At 55.3% G+C, this 18,590-nt stretch overlaps 2 protein-coding genes and 1 pseudogene across 6 annotated transcripts; 1 reads left to right on the plus strand and 2 right to left on the minus strand.

Moving 5' to 3' along the window:
• Positions 1 to 385: 385 nt before the first annotated feature.
• Positions 386 to 7,739, minus strand: MRPL20 (mitochondrial ribosomal protein L20). Of its 4 annotated transcripts, XM_054236845.2 has the most exons (5): positions 7,568 to 7,739; positions 7,345 to 7,455; positions 5,923 to 6,000; positions 2,358 to 2,495; positions 386 to 1,809 (listed from the first exon to the last, which is right to left on the minus strand). In XM_054236845.2, exons 1-5 carry the CDS (start codon positions 7,652 to 7,654, stop codon positions 1,636 to 1,638), a joined length of 588 nt encoding a protein of 195 aa, XP_054092820.1. In that variant the 5' UTR covers positions 7,655 to 7,739; the 3' UTR covers positions 386 to 1,635. The 4 variants fall into 4 exon arrangements, 3 of the variants coding, with proteins under 3 accessions (XP_054092820.1, XP_054092821.1, XP_008998479.1); XR_013519716.1 differs by lacking the exon at positions 2,358 to 2,495 and having other exon boundaries at positions 6,916 to 7,455; XM_054236846.2 differs by lacking the exon at positions 2,358 to 2,495.
• LOC118143122 (adenine nucleotide translocase lysine N-methyltransferase pseudogene) lies at positions 7,653 to 11,414 on the plus strand (annotated as a pseudogene). Its single transcript, XR_013520600.1, has 2 exons — positions 7,653 to 7,804; positions 10,539 to 11,414. The product of XR_013520600.1 is annotated as an adenine nucleotide translocase lysine N-methyltransferase pseudogene (transcript).
• Positions 11,415 to 12,097: 683 nt separating this feature from the next.
• On the minus strand, positions 12,098 to 14,989 carry ANKRD65 (ankyrin repeat domain 65). The gene is given in 4 exon segments (XM_035307319.3): positions 12,098 to 13,292; positions 13,748 to 14,040; positions 14,043 to 14,290; positions 14,582 to 14,989. Coding segments are annotated over 4 exon segments (1,284 nt in total). The 5' UTR covers positions 14,875 to 14,989; the 3' UTR covers positions 12,098 to 12,842.
• Between the last annotated feature and the right edge of the window lie 3,601 nt (positions 14,990 to 18,590).

Genomic DNA, 18,590 nt, shown 5'->3' on the forward strand with positions numbered 1-18,590 from the left:
CCACCATTGCCCCTCACCCCGCCCCCAGGTCCAGCTGTCCACTAGCTCTGCCATGACTTGACACTGCAGCTCAAACAGTACCAACCAAGACCCACTCTCCTCACCGTCTGCCATGGGCAACAGGATATGGTTACAGCTTCACCCATGTCCTCTTTCCCCAAGCTGGCAGTCTTGTGTGTTATAGCTACACACTGCAGGAAACCTCACCACACAGCTGGTTTCTTGTTGGTGCTGCATGCCCATTTCCTCAGCTGTGACTGCCAGAGGAGTGGGAGGTGGTAGTGCCTGCAGCCAATCAGGCCCAAGCCCTGGAGCTGCCTGGGAACAGGACCATGGCACCAGAGCGCCTACTGGCACAAAGCGAGTGCATGCTGGGAGCAGCCCATAGTGGTCTGCCACATCTGTGTATTCCTTTATTGAGACAGGATGTAGAACAGGCAGCTTTGACACAGTGCAGCAGTGTGCACAGAATGTGGCCGCCCAAGGCTCTGTCAGGCATTTAACACCCCATGCACATGGCCAGTTGCTGCACTCATGCAGGAGAAAGAACGCTGAATGAGACTTGGTCCCCAGCCTCCAAAGGCTTCAGCCATGGTGGCCGTCAAGCACAGTGACAGGGGCCAGGAGGGGGACCTCTTAGAGAGCCATGCAGTGATAGAAGCCAGAAAGGATGATGGCCTGCATGAGAATGGAGTGGTTGGACTGAAGCCATCTCTAGCAAGTGGCCAGGACTTTGCTTGCTCTGTTGAAGGTTGGAAGAAGGTGACTCCCCAGCAACTGTTGGCCAAGGGTTGAAGGGCACGTCCCCAGGGATAGGATGCAAACTGGCTGCCTTTGGTGGGGAGATGGGCGCTCACTTTAAGTGCTCCTATGGCAGGATCAGCAAGACAAGCAGGTTGGGGCAGGGGTGTGTGCACTGCTGTGTAAATGGAGGAGGCATCAGCAGGCAGACAGCAGCAGGTAACCTGGGTCTCAAGAGCCTTCCTGGGGCAGAAAGACCAGGGGAGACGTCCATCAGCCTTGGGGTTAATGGACAGTTGTCTGTTGGGTCTTGCTTCCTGGAGATAGCTGACGTCAGTCCAGCCTGCAGGGACAGGCCACCACCCACCTGATGTGGGGCATTTACCCCAGTCCCTGCTAGACTGCTGAACGTGGGGCACGTAGGGAAGCTGAGGCTGGTGTTCTGAGTGGTGGCAGAGCTGAGCCACAGGGCTCTACTGGACATGAGCCCCAGGGGGCAGGGCAGGGCGAGGTCTGAGGTCCTGGGCAGGATGGAGCAGGTAGGGGCTCAGGGAACTGGCAAGCGGGCGCTGCACAGGCAGCCCTTGAGGGGAGCCTGGAGTAGCCCTCCCAGTGTGCAGAAGGCAACAGCCTGCTGACTGCATCCCACAACCAGGTGCCTGCAGCAGCCTTGGAGGCAAGGTGAGCTCCACGGAGTGTTCGCCTGACACAGGAAAATGGCTCTAAAAACTGAACAGTGTTTGAGTTTCACTCCCATGAAACACAGAAGTCATCTGTGAGACTCTGTCCCAGAGAGGAGGGACCCCTCATGCCTGTTACCAGAATGTAGAGAAACACAAGTACAAATCAAAGAAACTGCAAATGACTGTCTTTTCCTGATGAATACAGCAATCCTCAGTGGTACTGCACCACTCGTGAAAAAATGCCTTCGGGCTCCTTCCCATCCCCCAAAGCAGCAGCAAAGCCTTCATGTCGCCTCCTGGTGGCCAAGGCAGCCAAAGATTTAAAAGTCTTTGGTTCGTAGATGGCCAGATCCGCTAGGACTTTCCTGTTGAGCTCCACCTGGCACTGGGAAAACAATCAGAGCCTGCAGTCAGCATTGCACTCACACTTCAGGGAGGCTCTGCTCTGCCCTGGCTCAGGAAGAATACAGATGAACATTCCCTGGGGGGTGGGGGCCCAGGAGAGGACTTCCAGGCAGGATGCTGATGGATAAATGTGGACAAGGGTGAGGGAGGCACCTGTGGAATTGGTGTGATTTGAGGGGAGGCTGCAGTCCAGTGCCGGTGTCAGCCCACAGAACCAAAGACCTCGTTCAGGGTCAGTGGCCCTCACCCTGAGTAATTCTTTAAGTCACCCTGGAAGTTCCACAAGAGAGCTAAGAACTGCAGATGATTTCAGAAAGCTAATGAACAATGCCAGAGTTAAAGGAGCAGAGAAGAAGGGAAGCAGTCTCTGAGCATTCAATTTAGCGACCAAACCCTGGCACGGTGGCTCATGCCTGTAATCCCAACACTTTGGGAGGCCAAGGCAGGTGGATCACCTGAAGTCAGGACTTCGACAACAGCCTGACCAACATAGAGAAACCCCATCTCTACTAAAAAATACAAAATTACCTGGGCACAATGGCCTACACCTATAATCCCAGCTACTCTGGAGGCTGAGGCAGGAGAATCGCTTGAACCTGGGAGGCGGAGGTGCGGTGAGCTGAGGTAGAACCACTGCACTCCAGCACGGGCAACAAGAGTGAAACTCTGTCTCAAAAAAAAAAAAAAAAAAATTCTGCTACCAAGGACAAAGTGGACCAGTCGCACTCCCTGTGACCTGTGTGCCTTGTGCAAAGTCTGTCTCCTCTCTGAGCTACAATTCCCTGAGTAAAATGGGAATATGAAACCTCCTAAGCATACCCTGAGGATCTTTGTAAAGCAACAGCCTTCTGCAAAACGTCTACCTCCTTAAACTTTTTCTTTTTTTTGAGACAGTCTTACTTTGTTGCCCAGGCTGGAGTGCAGTGGCCCAATCTCAGCTCACTGCAACCTCCTCCTCCTGGGTTCAAGTGATTCTCCTGCCTCAGCCTCTTAAGTAGCTGGGACTACAGATGCCTGCCATGACGCCTGGCTAATTATTGTATTTTTAGTAGAGACAGGGTTTCACCACATTGGCCAGGCTGGTCTCAAACTCCCAAATCTCACTGGGCGTGGTGGCTCAATCCTAGCATTTTGGGAGGCTGAGGTGGGTGAATCACCTGAGGGCAGGAGTTCAAGACCAGCTTGGCCAACATGGTGAAACCCTGTCTCTGTTAAAAAAACAAAAAACAAAAAAAAAACCTCCCGATCTCAGGTGATCCACCTGCCTCAGCCTCCCAAAGGGCTGGGATTACAGGCATGAGCTAACATGCCTGGCCAACCCCTTAACTTTTTAAGAAATATTTAATGTACACAAAAGCAGAAGGAATAGCATAGCATAATGACCAGATTAGGTCATCACCAAGATTTTGGAGCATTTGCATAAACCATCCCTTCACTCCAAAACATTCCCCATTCCTTACCGGAAGTTTCCACTTCACCTGTTATGTTATCAGAAATTATTCATTGTTAAAACTTTTTTCCTTTTTTGAGATGGAGTCTTGCTCTGTCACCCAAGCTGGAGTGTAGTATCTCGATCTTGGCTGACTGCTACCTCCACCTCCTGGGTTCAAGCCATTATCCTGCCTCAGCCTCCTGAGTAGCTGAGATTACAGGTGAGCGCCACCACACCTGGGTAATTTTGTATTGTATTTTTAGTAGAGACGGGGTTTCCACATTGGCCAGGCTGGTCTCAAACTCCTGACTTTAGGTGCCTCCCAAAGTGCTGGGATTATAAGCATGAACCACTGCACCCAGACTCGTTAAAACTTTTAAATTGCCGGGCGCGGTGGCTTACGCATGTAATCCCATCACTTTGGGAGGCCAAGAGCTGGCGGATCATGAGGTCAGGAGTTCAAGACCAGACTGGCCAACATGGTGAAACCCTATCTCTACTAAAAAATACAAAAATTAGCTGGCCATGGTGACTCGTGCCTGTAATCCCAGCTACTTGGGAGGCTGAGGTAGGAGAATTGCTTGAACTGGGACCCAGGAGGCGGAGGCTGCAATGAGCCCAGATCTTACCACTGCACTCCAGCCTGGGCTACAGAGCAAGACTCCATCTCAAAAAAAAAAAAAAAAAAAAAAAAAAAAAACCTTTCAAATTAAACTTTGACGTTAAAGCCAAGTTTTTCTACCCCTATTTTCTTTTCTTTTTTTTTTTTTTTGAGACGGAGTTTCGCTGTTTTTACCCAGACTGGAGTGCAATGGCACGATCTCGGCTCACTGCAACCTCTGCCTCCTGGGTTCAAACAATTCTCCTGCCTCAGCCTCCCGAGTAGTTGGGACTACAGGCGCGCACCACCATGCCCAGCTAATTTTTGTATTTTTAGTAGAGATGAGGTTTTACCTTGTTGACCAGGAGGGTCTCAATCTCTTGACCTCCTGATCCACCCGCCTCGGCCTCCCAAAGTGCTGGGATTATAGGCGTGAGCCACTGCGCCCGCCTTCTACCCCTATTTTCTTAATGGGGGAAACACAAGCCCCGTTTCCAATTATACTCTGCTGCCAACCAGTGATAGATAAGCACCCAGACCTGCTAGAATCCCACACCAAGACAGCAAAGCTCCAGCTCCAGCGGCACCTCTCACCTGTGCTGCATAGACCACTGCCGGGCTGGGTCAGGTCTGATGGGAGGGCTTGTTATTGTTTTTGTTGTTTTGAGACAGGGTCTTGCTCTTGTTGCCCAGGCTGGAATGCAACAGCCCAATCTCCACTCACTGCGACCTCTGCCTCGAGGGTTCAAGAGATTTGCCCACCTCCACCTCCCAAGTAACTGGGATTACAGGTGCCCGCCACCATGCCTGGCTAACTTTTTGGATAATTTTTATTTTTTTGAGACAAAGTCTTGCTCTGTCACCAGGCTGGAGTGTAGTGGCACAACCTCCGCCGCCCAGGTCAAGTGATTCTTCTGCCTCAGCCTCCCAAGTAGCTGGGACTACAAGCATGCACCACCATGCCAGCTAATTTTTTTGTATTTTTAGTAGAGACGGGGTTTCCCCATGTTAGCCAGGATGGTCTCAATCGCTTGACCTCGTGATCCACCTGCCTCGGCCTCCCAAAGTGCTGGGATTACACGCGTGAGCCACCATGCTGGGCCTATATTTTGTATTTTTACCAGAGATTCGGTTTCATCATGTTAGCCAGGATGGTCTCGATCTCCTGACCTCCTGCTTCACCCACCTTGGCCTTCCAAAGAAGTGCTGGGATGATAGGCATGAGCCAACACACCTAGTGTCTTCTCTTTTTTTTTTTTTTTTTTTTTTTTTTTTTTGAGACGGAGTCTCACTCTGTTGCCCAGGCTGGAGTGCAGTGGCACAATCTTGGTTCACTGCAGCCTCTGCCTCCCAAGTAGCTGGGATTATAGGCACCCACCACCATGGCCAGCTAATTCTATTTTTAGTAGAGACAGCGTTCACCATGTTGGCCAGGCTGGTCTCGAACTCCTGACTTCAGGTGATTCACCCACCTCAGCCTCCCAAAGTGCTGGGATCACAGGAGTGAGCCACTGCGCCCCGCCATGGGTTCCTTCATTCTTTTTGAGACAGGGTCTTGCTCTCACCCAGGATGGAGTCCAGTGGTGCCATCATAGCTCACTGCAGTTTCAAATTCCTGGGCTAAAAGCGATCCTCCTGCCTCAGACTCCTCCTCAGTAGCTGAGACTACAGGTCTATGCCACCACATTCAGCTAATTTTATTAATTTTTTGTAGAGGATAGTCTCACTAAGTTGCTTAGTCTGTTGCTGGCATTATTCCCAGGCACAATCCCATCACTCATCAACCTGAAAATTTTGACCTGCTCCCTTTCCAACCTGAGCTGTTCACCCCTCCTTAGGCAACCTCGTGGTCCCCTGCTCCCAAGAGGTCACCACATTCATACCAAATTTAGCAAGGACAGTCCATCAGCATAGCAAACTACAGCCCAGAAGTCAGGCTTGAGGGATCCTCTGGCCTGAGCCTCCTCAGTAGCTGGGGCTACATAAGGCACCACCACACCCAGCAGGAAAATTTCTGCAGATGTCCAGAATCTCAGCGGGGCCCACGTGCTCACCCATACCTTAATTAAATTGCCAGTGAATGCTGGATACTTCAGGCCGTGTTCCTGGGTAGCAGCTGTAATTCGATTAATCCAAAGCTGAAATAAGAAAACACAGAGATGTTGGCCAGGTGTGGTTGCTCATGCCTGTAATCCCAGCACTTTGGGAGGCTGATGGGTGGATGATGAGGTCAGGAGTTCAAGACCAGCCTGGCCAAGAAGGTGAAACCCCGTTTCTACTGAAAATAAAAAATAAAAATTAGTAGAGCACAGTGGCAGGCACCTATAATCCCAGCTACTCAGGAGACTGAGGCAGGGTGCTTGAACCCCGGGGACAGAGGTTGCAGTGAACCAACCTGGTGCAGTGATCATGCCACTGCACTCACTCCAGCCTGGTCAACAGAGTGACTCCATCTCAAAAAATAGTAATAATGAAAAAAACATGGAGATGCTTAAGAATGACTTCTGCATGTCATGTCCCAGCAAAGGCTCTAATTGAACTAAAGGTTATTTTTCTAAAAGTAAATAGCAAAGTTAGTAACCTATGATGGCACCATCACAATCTGGCTTGAGTGAAATCAAGACCGTGTTTCAAAATTAAAAACAGCAAAAACCCGGCTGGGCGCTGCGGCTCACGCCTGTAATCGCAGCACTTTGGGAGGCGGAGTCTGGCAGATCATTTGGTCAGGAGTTCAAGACCAGCCTGGCCAACATCGCGAAACCCCATCTCTACTAAAAATACAAAAATTAGCCGTGTGTGGTGGTATACACCTGCAGGCCCAGCTACTCGAGAGGCTGGGATGGGAGACTCGCTTGGACCCGGGAGGCAGAGGTTGCACTGAGCCTAGATCGCGCCATTGCAGTCCAGCCTGGGCGACAGAGACTCGGTCTCGGGGGAAGAGGGGGAAAATAAACCCTGCTATGTTAGAGGACAGGTTCATTAGGCTGAGGCGGGGTGGTGAGGCGCAGTAAAGAGATGGTGGCAGGTGGACAGAGTGGAGGAGCCAGCCTCACAGAAATGCGGGATCCCGGGCGGGCGGAGCTCGTCAGCAGACGTGGTCTCTTCTAGGAGCACCACGGCAGCCGACCGCAGCCCTGGAAGGTGAGCAAGGGGCTGCCGGCAGGAAGGGAAGCCACTGGAGGTTGGACGCAGACGGGAGATGAGAAGCAGCAGCGACTAGGGCGATGGCTGGCGACGCAGCGAGCCCGGGTGAGGGGCTGGAGCAGGGGGTGGCAGTGGGGGTGGCGAGGGGGCGGGAGAACGGATGTCCCACAGTCTGCGGGGTGGCAGAATTCGTCGGTTTCGAAGCGAGGGATGAAAGGAAGAAGCGAAGGAGCCGAGGAGCCGAGGATGGCCGAGCGGCTGCACACCCGCTGGCTCTCGGGCCAGAGACGCAGGGGCCGCGAGCGCTCGGGCGGGCGAGGGTTCCGGGTCCAGCTTACGGTCCTCATGATCCTCTTCTTCAGGAATCGGGCTTTGGTGCACTTCACAAAGGCTCGAGTCACGGCTCTAACCGCCAACCTGTAGCAGCGATTTTTCCTCCCCCGGAAGTGCTGGATCAGAAAACGTGAAACCAGGGTTGTCAGGGCCCACGCCGGGCGCCCCTCGGCCCGGGGGACCCCCCGGGAGCCCAGTTCCCAGGCAGGGCAGGCGGGCGGCACTAACCCTGGCGTGCTTCAGCACCTCCTGGATCCGCCAGTAGCGGTCGGTGACGCGATTCCGCAGCCAGAGCTGCGCCGTGAGGAAGACCATGGTGCCCACTGACCCGCGTCCCGAATCCTCAACAACGCACGCGCCGCGCCGCCGCCATTTTGCCCCGCGTGGAAACAGCGGCCACGAGTGCTTCCGGGTTAGCGCTGACAAGGACTTCCGGGGCGAGGGTCACCTCCCAGCAGTCTGCGGGTGCCGGGCAGCGCCCCTGACCTGACGGTGGTCGAGCGTGTGGTGGAGCCGGGTTCTCCTTTCAGTCCCGGGCCGAGGGCGCGGGGCCCGGGAGCGCGAGTGCGGCATGGGCGGGGAGGGCCAGGCCGCCCTCTGGGGCCACGGGGATGCTGCCCGTTGCCTCCGAACCCTGCACTTCCTTTATTTATTTGTTTTGAGACGGGGTCTCGCCCGGTAGCTCCGGCTGGGGTGCCGCGGCCCCACCTCGCTCGCCGCCGCCACCACCTCCCTAGTAGCTGGGACTTCAGGCCCGCGCCGCCACCGGCTAATTTATTGTTTTTTTTGTAGGGGGGGGGTCTCCGGGCGTTGCCCAGGCTGCTCTCTGACCCCAGGCCTCAGTGCTGGGATTACGGGTGGAGCCACCGCGTCCGCCCTGTGTGGGAATTCCAAGCTTTGAAATGGTAAATGTGCTGCCAATGCCTGTAATCCCAGCAGCTTGGGAGGCGGAGACGGGAGGATCACTTGAGCCCAGGAGTTCAAGACCAGCCTGGGCAACATAGTGAGACCCCATGTCTAAAAAAAACTAAAAAGAAATTAACTGGGCCACTCGGGAGGTCGAGGCGGGAGGATCGCCTGAGCCCTGAAGGTGGAGGCTGAGGTGAACTCAGATTGCACCACTGCACAACAGCCTGGGTAACAGAGTCCGGGTCTGTCAAAAAAGTAAATTGTATGTGTAATTTTATATTTCTGTATTATTTACTACAATAAAAATGATGGGAGGTGTGCAATTTCTTTAGCTTTTAATTATAGTTGGATATGATTTTTAAATTATAGAAAAGTTGCAAGACTAATTTCAAGGAAAACTCCCTAGTGCTGTTCCCAAAATGACCCAATATTTTCATTGTTCCATTTGTTTAATACTCTTTTTTTTTTTTTTTTTTTTATTAAATAGAGACGGGATTCATCATGTTGGTCAGGATGGTCTCGATTTCTTGACCTCGTGGTCCGTCCGCCTCAGCCTCCCAAAGTGCTGGGATTACAGGCGCGAGCCACCACACCAGGCCCTGTTTAATACTCTCAAACCCAATTCACCTACTGTCTGCTCCATCTTTGAATCATTTCCTATATAAACATATTGGATAGTCTTTTTTTTTTCCGTTTGAGAAGTTGAAGATACCTAAAAACTTTGCTGTTTATTTCCTAAAAACAAGGACATTCTCTTAGGAACCACACAGTACAATGATCAAAGTCAGATCCTAGCCCACAGTCCAGATTTAACTCAAATGTCCTTTGTAGCTTTTTTTATTCTTTTGAGACGGAGTCTTGCTCTGTCACCCAGGCTGGAGTATGGTGGTGCAATCTCGGCTCACTGCAACCTCTGCCTCCCAGGTTCAAGTGATTCTCGTGCCTCAGCCTCCCAAGTAGCTGGGATTACAGGCATGTGCCAGCATGCCTGGCTAATTTTTGTCTTTTTAGTAGAAACTGGGTTTCATCATGTTGGTCAGGCTGGTCTCAAACTCCTGACCTTGTTTGTGATCTGTCGTCCTTGGCCTCCCAAAGTGCTGGAATTGCAGGTATGAGCCATCACACCTGGCTGTTTGTAGCTTCCACCCCCCCCCCCCACCCCGTATTAAGGATTCAGTCCAGGATGACGCACTGCATTCGTTTTTGTGTCTACTTTTTTTTTTTTTTTTCTTTGAGATGGAGTCTGTTACCCAGGCTGGAAGACAGTGGGGAGATCTCACCTCACTGCAACCTCGGCCTCCTGGTTTCAAGCAATTCTCCTGCCCCAGCCTCCTGAGTAGCTGAGATTACAGGTGTTCACCACCACGCCTGGCTAATTTTTTTTTTTTTTTTTTTTTTTGAGGCGGAGTTTCGCTCTTGTTGCTCAGGCTGGAGTGCAGTGGCGCGATCTTGATCTCGGCTCACTGCAACTTCCACCTCCCTGGTTCAAGCGCTTCTTCTGCCTCCCCCAGAAGTGCTGGGTCAGTAAACTGAACCTCCCGAGTAGCTGAGATTACAGGCGCCCGCCACCACGTCCAGCTAATATGTTTGTATTTTTATTAGGAATGGGGTTTCACCATATTGGCCAGGCTGGTCTCCAACTCCTGACCTTGTGATCTGCCCACTTCCACCTCCCGAAGTGATGGGTTACAGGCTGAGCCGCTGCGCCCAGTTCGGCCTCTTCAACATCTTCTGCTCTTTTTTGTTGTTGTTGTTTTAAAAAATCTGCGACCCATCCCACCGCCTCCGAAGCCAGGTTATCACCACCTCTTGCCACCAGAGGCTCCTAACTGTTGTCTTTGCTTCCAGTTCACTGTGCAGCAGCAAGGGTGATCTTTTAAAAATGTAAATCGGATCGTGTCACTCTGTGCTTAAAATCCTCCAGTGGCTTCTCACTTGTACTCAGAATAAAATGGAAATTTCTCATCCTGACCTCCAACCCAGCACGATCCAGTCCCTGCCTGCCTCTCCAACCTCACCTTGTCCCACCTTCCCCCTGGGCATTCTGTTCCTGCCACTCAGATCTCGCTTTACTTCCTCAAACATGTTATGCTCTTCCCCAACTCTGTACCCAACTAACTTTTCCTCATTATTGAGTCTTCAAATTAAATGTCACTTGCTCAGAGAGGCTTCCCCTACTCACCCAGCCTACATTAGGGCTCTTTTGTTACTCTCTTTCAGCCTCCAGAGCCTCTGGTAGACTAGGAAGCTATGAGGGCAGAAGCTGGCTATGGTAGGGAGGCTAAAAAAAAAAGGCCGGCGGGAAGGGGAGGGCGCACCGCCCGCTTCAGGCTAGGTCGCGAGGGCTGCGGGCCCGAGCCAGGAAGGACCTTGGGCAGCCGACCGGGAGCCGCGCGTCCCGCCGCCACGGAGCAGGACGACCGGCCTACGCGTTGTGGGCGCTGCTGCTAGGGCTCGTTGCGCGCGGGCCGTTGCGGCTGCAGGTGCCCTCCGTAGTTGTCGGCGAGTGGCAGGCAGGTGGAGCACGTGTTGTCCCTGCTGCGAGGGCTGCCCGGGAAAAATGGTGGATCTGGGCTCTGGCGACGGCAGACCCTGCTGGCAGCCCACGGGTGGGCCATAAGCTGAACCGTGGCTGGCGCACCGCACACCTGGAGGGCCCGCTACGCGGCAGCGTCTGCTATGGCCGCGAGGGTCTCTGGAAGGCGAACCTGAGGGACTGCCGAATGCTCCTGGCCCCTAGCAAGCTCCCGCATCCGGAGGACAAGCTGCCGGCAGAGCTGCCGGGGGGGACCCACTTGGTGTCTGGGCGCTTCCCGCTCCCCACTGGCAGCCTGTGGCCATGGTTGCTGAGGGTCTGGACCAGGTCTGGCCTATGATGTTGCTGGGGGGTGGGCAGGCTGGGGAGGCTGCCTCCTCTCCAATGCCCATGTACCAGGCTGCCCCTGGACCTCGTTCTGCCTCTGTCCCGGGAGTCCCTGTTTCTCAGGCCGGCTGAGTGTTCAGACACAATAAAGACTGTGGGTTCTAAAAAAAATTTTTTAAAAGCTAAGTTCGGTGGTTCATGCATGTAATCCCAGCACCCCAGCGCTTTGGGAGGCTGAGGGGGTGGATCACAAGGTCAGGAGATCAAGACCATCCTGGCTAATAGAGTGATACCTCGTCTTCACTAAAAATACAAAAAAAAAAAAAAAAAAAAACGCTGGACATGATAGCTTGCGCCTGTAATCCCAGCTACTCCGGAGGCTAAGGCAGGAGAATCCCTGGAACCGGGGAGGCAGAAGTTGCAGTAAACTGAGATCAGATGCCACTGCTCCAGCTTGGGCGACAGACCAAAACTCCATCTCAAAAAAGAAGAAGAAGGAGAAGGAGGAGGAGATGGAGATGGAGGAGGAGGAGGAGGAGGAGGAGGAGGTGGTGGAGGAGATGGTGGAGGAGATGGAGGAGGAGGTGGAGGAGGAGGAGGAGAAGGAGGAGGAGATGGAGGAGGAGGAGGAGATGGAGGAGGAGGAGGAGGAGGAAAAACTTACTTTTTTTTTTTTTTTTTTTTTATGATAGCCTCACTCTCACCCAACCTGGAGTGTAGTGGTGAGATCTTGGGTCAGTGCAACCTCTGCCTCCTTGAGTGATCTTCCCACCTCAGCCTCCTGAGTAGCTGGACCACATGTGCATGCCTGGCCAATTTTTGTATTTTTGATAGAGAAGTGGTTTTACCATATTGCCCAGGCTGGTCTCAAAACTCCTGAGCTCAAGCGATCTTCCCACCTTGGCCTCCCAAAGTGTTGGGATTACAGGCAAAACTGGCCTACCTGCAGTTTCAAGTTCATGGAGGTGACTGAATGGAGACTTGGAGAAGCTGATGGCGATTTTTATTACTTGCATTTCCTGAGCAGTGGGGCCACCCACACTATGCAGGGCCACATGAGAAGGCCCTGTGTTCAGTCAGGAGGCAGAGAGAGAGGGGAAAGCTAAGACCAGAGCCTTGACTAGGGATTCTGTGGGAAGGGGAGGAAGGGCGGGGTGAGCAGCTCGGAATGAGCCAGCTTGAAAACTGCCATCTGGCCTTTGTGCTTGGGGGCTGCCCTGGTCACCTGTTCCTGGCCCTGGGTGGCTCAGGCCAGGGGGAGTGTTGGCTTGTTGTTCAGGAATTAGATGAGGACATAGGTCAGAGTATGGACTCTGAATAGAAGCGGTAGGGGAATAGCTGTGGCCAGGAGTTGGGCCGTGTAATTCATGGTTGCCAAGGCGACGTATACAGAATCTAAGAAAACACAGTTGGAACACCCCGGCATTCAGAGAGCAGCCCCGGTCTGCAGACAGAGGGAAGGCCATCAGATTTTGGTCACATCTGTTGCCACCACTCATTCTTTGCTGGAGTGTGCAGAAGGCTGGCGCTGCAGGGTCAATGGTCCCCCTGGGAGCTAGGGGCCATCTCAGGTCTAGCCAAGGCCTGTGACTGCAACTCAAGCCACATCCCCCACTTTCTCCCACCGCCTCCTCCAGGAGCCTCTCCCCTGTTGTCTCCTCCAGGCAGGGAGTCTCAGCCAGAGAGCCTGGAAATGGCTGAGGCTGTGGGGCCCAAGGCTTGCTGTCCAGTTCAGCTCGTGGGCTCTACACCCTCACACTCCTTCCGCCCCCCTTGAAGTTCAGGCAGCACCTGGGGCAGGCCCCCCTCAGGCATCTGGGCTGCCTCAGCCCACTGAGTCCTCAGGATGGGGCTGGCCCCTCGGCTCAGCAGAAGCACCACGGTGGGGCCGTGCCCTCGCTCTGCAGCCAGGTGCAGGGGGGTCTTTCGGAGCCATCCGGCAGCATCCACCTGGGCACCCTTGTCCAGGAGGCAGCTGGCGACCTCCATGTGGCCTTCCCGAGAGGTGTGGTGCAGGGGTGTGAGGCCCAGGGTGTCCCGTGCATCCACCTCAGCTCCCCGGGTAACTAGCAGCTGGACGATGGATAAGTGTCCCCGGGAGGCAGCCCTGTGCAATGCAGAGCGGCCATGCCTGTCCCTGAGGCCTGGGTCTGCCCCATGGCCCAGCAGCACCTCAATGTCCTGGAACAGGAGAGGAAGGCAAGGGCTGGCATCAGCCTGGCAGGTGAGGGGCAGAGCCACTGGGCCTCTCCGGTCCCCCAGTGGCCTGACGCTCCTGGCACCACTTCCTCATGTGGTGAGCGACACCAAACCCAGGACCGGCCTGCATCGGCTCTGCTGGGAAGTCCACTTTTCCCCCTAAGGGTCCTTAGAGCAAATTCAAGTGTCTGCAGCCACCACCCTGCCTGCTGCCTGTGGTAGGGGGGCTCAGGCTCAGGCTGAGAGCTGTCGGAGAGTCTGTTGCTGTCACCAACATAAAGACGGGGGCCGGGCCTGGGGTCCTGCCCTGGTCTCCTCGGGATGGAGCCACACCCAAGGGGCACAGCCGGGCGTCCAGGCCCTTCGAGCCGGGACACTGTCCCCAGCCCAGCCTGCTGCGCCCCCTCCCGTCACTGCCGCAGGAGGGCGGGACGTACCTGCCGGCGGCCCAGGGCAGCCGCCAGACCCAGTGCCGTGGCCCCCGCGCCGTCCCTGGCGTCCACCCGAGCCCCGCGTGCCAGGAGGAAGCGCAGCGCCGCCCCTTGCCCCGCCGAGGCCGCCACGAGCAGGGCGCCGTCCAGGCCCGCGCCGCCGGCCGCCAGCAGCTCCAGGATCGCCAGCCGCCCGCCCGCGGCAGCCCAGTGCGCCGCAGTCCAGCCGCGCGCGTCCTCCGCCTCCGCCTCCGCCTCCGCCGCAGGCCCGGGAGCCTCCAGCAGGCGTGCGGCCAGTGCGTGCGGCCCAGGGCGGCGGCCCAGTGCAGCGGCGTGAGGCCCGTTCCGGAGCACGCGGTCGCCGAGGCCCCGCGCCGCAGCAGCAGCTCTGCCACCTGCGAGTGCCCGTGCCAGGCGGCCTCGTGCAGCGCTGTGCGCCCCGCCCGGTCCACAGCGCCCACTGGGGCCCCGCGCCGCAGCAGGAGGCGCACCAGGGGCGTGTGACCCCGCAGAACGGCCAGGTGGAGGGGGGTCCGGCCTGCGTGGTCCCTGAGGGGGCAAGGGCGTCGGCGCCCGGGTGGACCCCTGACCACACCCCCGTCTTGCCCCATCCAGCGCTGGGAACACGGTCCTGCTCCACCCAGAGAAGGGACCCGTGCCACCCACCCTGCCCTAGAACCTCCTCCTACCCCATCCAGAGAAGGGACCCCTCCACCCACCCGGTGCTGGGATCCCCGTCCTACCTCATTCAGAGAAGGGCCCCCTCTGCCCACTCAGTGCTGGAATTCCATCCTACTTCACCCAGAGAAGGGACCCCCCTACCCGCCAGCACAGACGCACCTCTCCTCCACACTGGCCCCTTGCTGCAGCAGCTGCATCACCAGGCCTGCAGGACCCCACCACAAGGCCTGGAGCAGGTGCCCCCAGCCCTGGAAGACACTAGACCCTGCTGTCCTGGTTCCCAGGGCCTCTTCGGAGTCCAGCTCTATCCACTGCCATTCCTGCTCCTCCTCCTCCTCCTCTCTAAGTTCTGGCCTCTGGAAGTCCATCTGGGGGAGCAGGGATCTGCATTCAGCCTGGAAGCCTCTGACTTGCCCCAGCCCAGTGTCCCAAGCCACCCTGGAGCCACACATTCCAATCACCACTTAGCCTTCAGAGGGGCTTGGCTCCCTTACCCAAGGGGGCTGGCCCAGGAGCTCTCTGCTCTGGCTGAGGGTCCTCTAGGCAGGTTCTGGCGCAGACTCAACCTGGTGACCCTCTTCACAAAATCCCTTCTGCAGGCTTTGGGGTGAAGCGTCTGCTGCTGAAAAGCTGAAAGTCGGCAGCTTCAGCCTTGCAGAGGGTGGAAGAACACAGCTAGTCCCTGGGACAGGCTGAGGACACCTGACACTGTTTACCCAGCCACTTAGGAAGGCCCTGCCTTCTGCCTTCAGACCAGCCCCTGCCAAGCATGCTTCCTCCCCTGCTAGCTGCCAGGGTCCCAGCTCGGCTGCCCTCCTGGGGAAAAGGCCAGGGCGGTTGGGGAGGACAAGCAGGAACACGTCCGTGGGCAAAAGCTCCTCAGATCCCACCACCCCCAGGAAGCACAACTTTGGATGTGCCACGACGTGCCCCTGGAAGGCACCCCCACAGACCTCTCCAGGAGGCCCACCCTTGGGCTGCCTCCCTCACCCTCACTCCTGTCCCTGCTGGCTAAGCCCACCCAGAGGTGGGTGCCAGCCCCTCCTCCCAATTCCAGGCTGAGGAGGAGGGCAGGGTAAGGTTCTAGCCTCCCTTTCTGCAAATGCTACACAGGACAAAAGATTCACCAAGAATGCCAGGCAGGTGTCCTGGGGAAGAGGGTGGTGCTGGCGTGGTAGGGACAAAAACTCCTTGGGGGCTGATGGGGAAGTCTGGAGCCAGGGAAGGGACAAATGTCTGGGCAGGGGTGGAGCAGGCCAGGAGGGAGTGTGGGGAGAATAGAATTTAGAGTGTGTCTACATCTTAGAAAAGCCGCTCTGCCAGAGCAAGGCCTGGGTCAGCAGGATTCTGGGGGCCTGGGGTAGGGCGGGTGGGGCTGGTCCTGAGGGCTTCTTCCCATCTCTAAGTACCTGGAGCCAGGCAGGAGAAGGCAGCATGCCTTGTGGGGCGGCTGCAGCAGCCTGGCTCTCCAGCAACTGCACAGGACACGGGAGGGCCTGCCCATTCCCACCCCAGCCGCCTTCAGCCTCCCAGGTCCTCAAGGACTGGGTCTCCTGAGGGCCTTGGCCTGGCCTCCCTCACTCCCTAGAAGGCCGCCTCTCCAAAGGCCCAAAGGGTCTCCAAGCAAGAGACCAGGGGTCCCATCCCACCACCCCAGCCACACAGACCCTGCCCCGAAAACCTTATCGCGTTACTCATCTGTCACCTTCCCAGAGCTGACCACCGATGCACCTGAAGCAACGTGTGCCTCTGACCCTGTTTTAGTTCGTTCTTAGCATTTATCACTACGGGAAAGTATCCATGTGTTTATTTTATTTAAATGTCTGCCTTCCTTTTCTAGAAAGAAAGCTCTGTGAGGCTCCCAAGCATGCTAGGCAAGTGCTGGTCCGAAGGCAGAAGGCAGGGCTTTCCTAAGTGGCTGGGTAAACAGTGTCAGGTGGCCTCAGCCTGGAGCAGGCACCAGGAAAGAAGTGAGGAGCTCTGGGGGCCGGCAGAAAGTCTCACACTCATCAGGGCCAGGGAGGCCACAGAAACTGTCTCATGCCAGCTTCCCAGAGGTACAGAGGCCCAGCAGGCTCCTCCCAAGACTCCCGTCTCCCCTGGGTCCCACTGCAGCAGGGGCAGCCACAGCTGCCTCTACGATGCTTGTAGGACCCACACACAGTGGGGCACAGAGGGCCGAGGCTGCAGCCCCTTTCCTATGGAATCTAAAGAACCTGGAGTGATTCTGCAGAGGCCTTCGAACCAGAGCAGCTCCATCTTGAACAGGGGCTGGGTAAAGTGAGGCTGAGACCTGCTGGGTTGCATTCCCAGGAGATCAGGCATTCTTAGTCACAAGATGAGATCAACACAAGATACAGGCCATAAAGACCCCGCTAATAAAACAGGATGCTGCGAACAAGCCAGCCCTAACCTGCCAAAACCGCCTGCCCCTTTCCTGGAAAACTCAGGAACGAGCCACACCATGTTGGGCACAGGATCAAGAGGCAACAATGAGTGGACTCGGGGGCCAGCCCTTCTCCCATTCCTTTATTTCCCTATTAAACTTGCTTTCCCTTTGCTCACTGGACTTGCCCAGATTCTTTTTTGCGTGGGGTCCAAGAACCCTCTCTTGGGGTCTGGATCTGAACCCCTTTCTGGTAGCAGTCCCTGGGACTCAGTAGCAGTTCAGCAGTGTTTGTTGAATGAAGAAGGGAGGGACCTGGGTGAGGAGACTTAGAAAGCAAGGTTTTGCAACTTTTTAAAACTTTTATCTGTGTTTTTGAGATGGAGTCTTGCTCTGTCGCCCAGGCTGAAGTGCAATGGTGCAATCTCGGCTCACTACAATCTCTGCCTCCCGGGTTCAAGCAATTCTCCTGTCTCAGCCTCCCAAGTAGTTGGGACTACAGGTGCATGCTACCACGCTTGGCTAATTTTTTTTATTTTTATGTTTTAAATAGAGATGAGGTTTCACCTTAGTGGTCAGATTGGTCTTGAACTACTGATCTCAGGTGATGCACCCTCTTTGGCCTCCCAAAATGTTGGGATTACAGGTGTGAGCCATGGTGCCTGGCTGCAACCTTTTTTTTTCAACCCCAAATCACTATCTGAATGAACAAATAGCACTAAAGACCTTGGCGTGTGGGCACCAGTGGAACAGTGGAAACAGTGAAGCTGTGCCATGGGCAACAGGGCCTGGCCTACACTGCAGGGAGGCCTCAGCTGCCCTGCTGGACTTCACATGCCACGTGGTGCCACCGTCTGACCTGTTCACATGTCTGAAGGAAGCGGGCAAGGTGGAGAGGCCTGGAAAGTGTTGGAAGGGATGGAGCCCACTAGGAGAAGTCGTCACAGGGAACAGCTCAGCTCACAGACACCCTACTCCTGAGTGTCAATTCATGATGAAAATGGAGTTTGGGCCCGGTGCAGTGGCCCAGGCTGCCTATAATCCCAGCACTTTGGGAGGCTGAGGTGGGCAGATCATCTGAGGTCAGGAGCTCAAGACCAGCCTGGCTAACACCGTGAAACCCGTTTCTACTAAAAATACAAAAAATTAGCCAGGCCTGGTGGTGGGTACCTGTAGTCCCAACTACTTGGGAGGCTGAGGCAGGAGAATTGCTTGAACCTGGGAGGCAGAGGTCGCAGTGAGCTAAGATCGCGCCATTGTACTCCAGCCTGGGCAACAGAGTGAAACTCTGTCTTAAAAAAAGAAAGAAAGAAAAGAAAAGGGGCCGGGCGTGGTGTCTTACGCCTATAATCCAAGCTCTTTGGAGGCCAAGGCGGGCGGATCACTTGAGGTTGGGAGTTCAAGACCAGCCTGACCAACATGGTGAAACCCCGTCTTTAAAAAATAGATATAAAATAAAATAAAAAAAAGAAAAGGGAATTGGAACTGCCGATGCTGTGCAATAGAGCTGATGTTTGTCAGTGGGAGACAGACAGACATCAGGGACTGTGCCGGGCAAGGGGGCTAACGCCTGTCATCCCAGCACTGTCGGACACCCAGGTGCGCAGAACGCCTGGAGCTCCAGACCAGCTTGGGCAACATGATGAGATCCCATCTCTATAAAAACTACCAAAATTAGCCAGGCTGTCGTGGCAGGTGCCAGTAGTTCCAGCTATTCAGGAGGCTGAGGTCAGAGGATTGATTGAGCCCAGGAGGTCGAGGCTGCAGTGAGCAGTGCCTGAA

Source organism: Callithrix jacchus, chromosome 7 (assembly GCF_049354715.1).
Source record: "Callithrix jacchus isolate 240 chromosome 7, calJac240_pri, whole genome shotgun sequence".
Classification (NCBI taxonomy): Eukaryota; Metazoa; Chordata; class Mammalia; order Primates; family Cebidae; genus Callithrix; species Callithrix jacchus.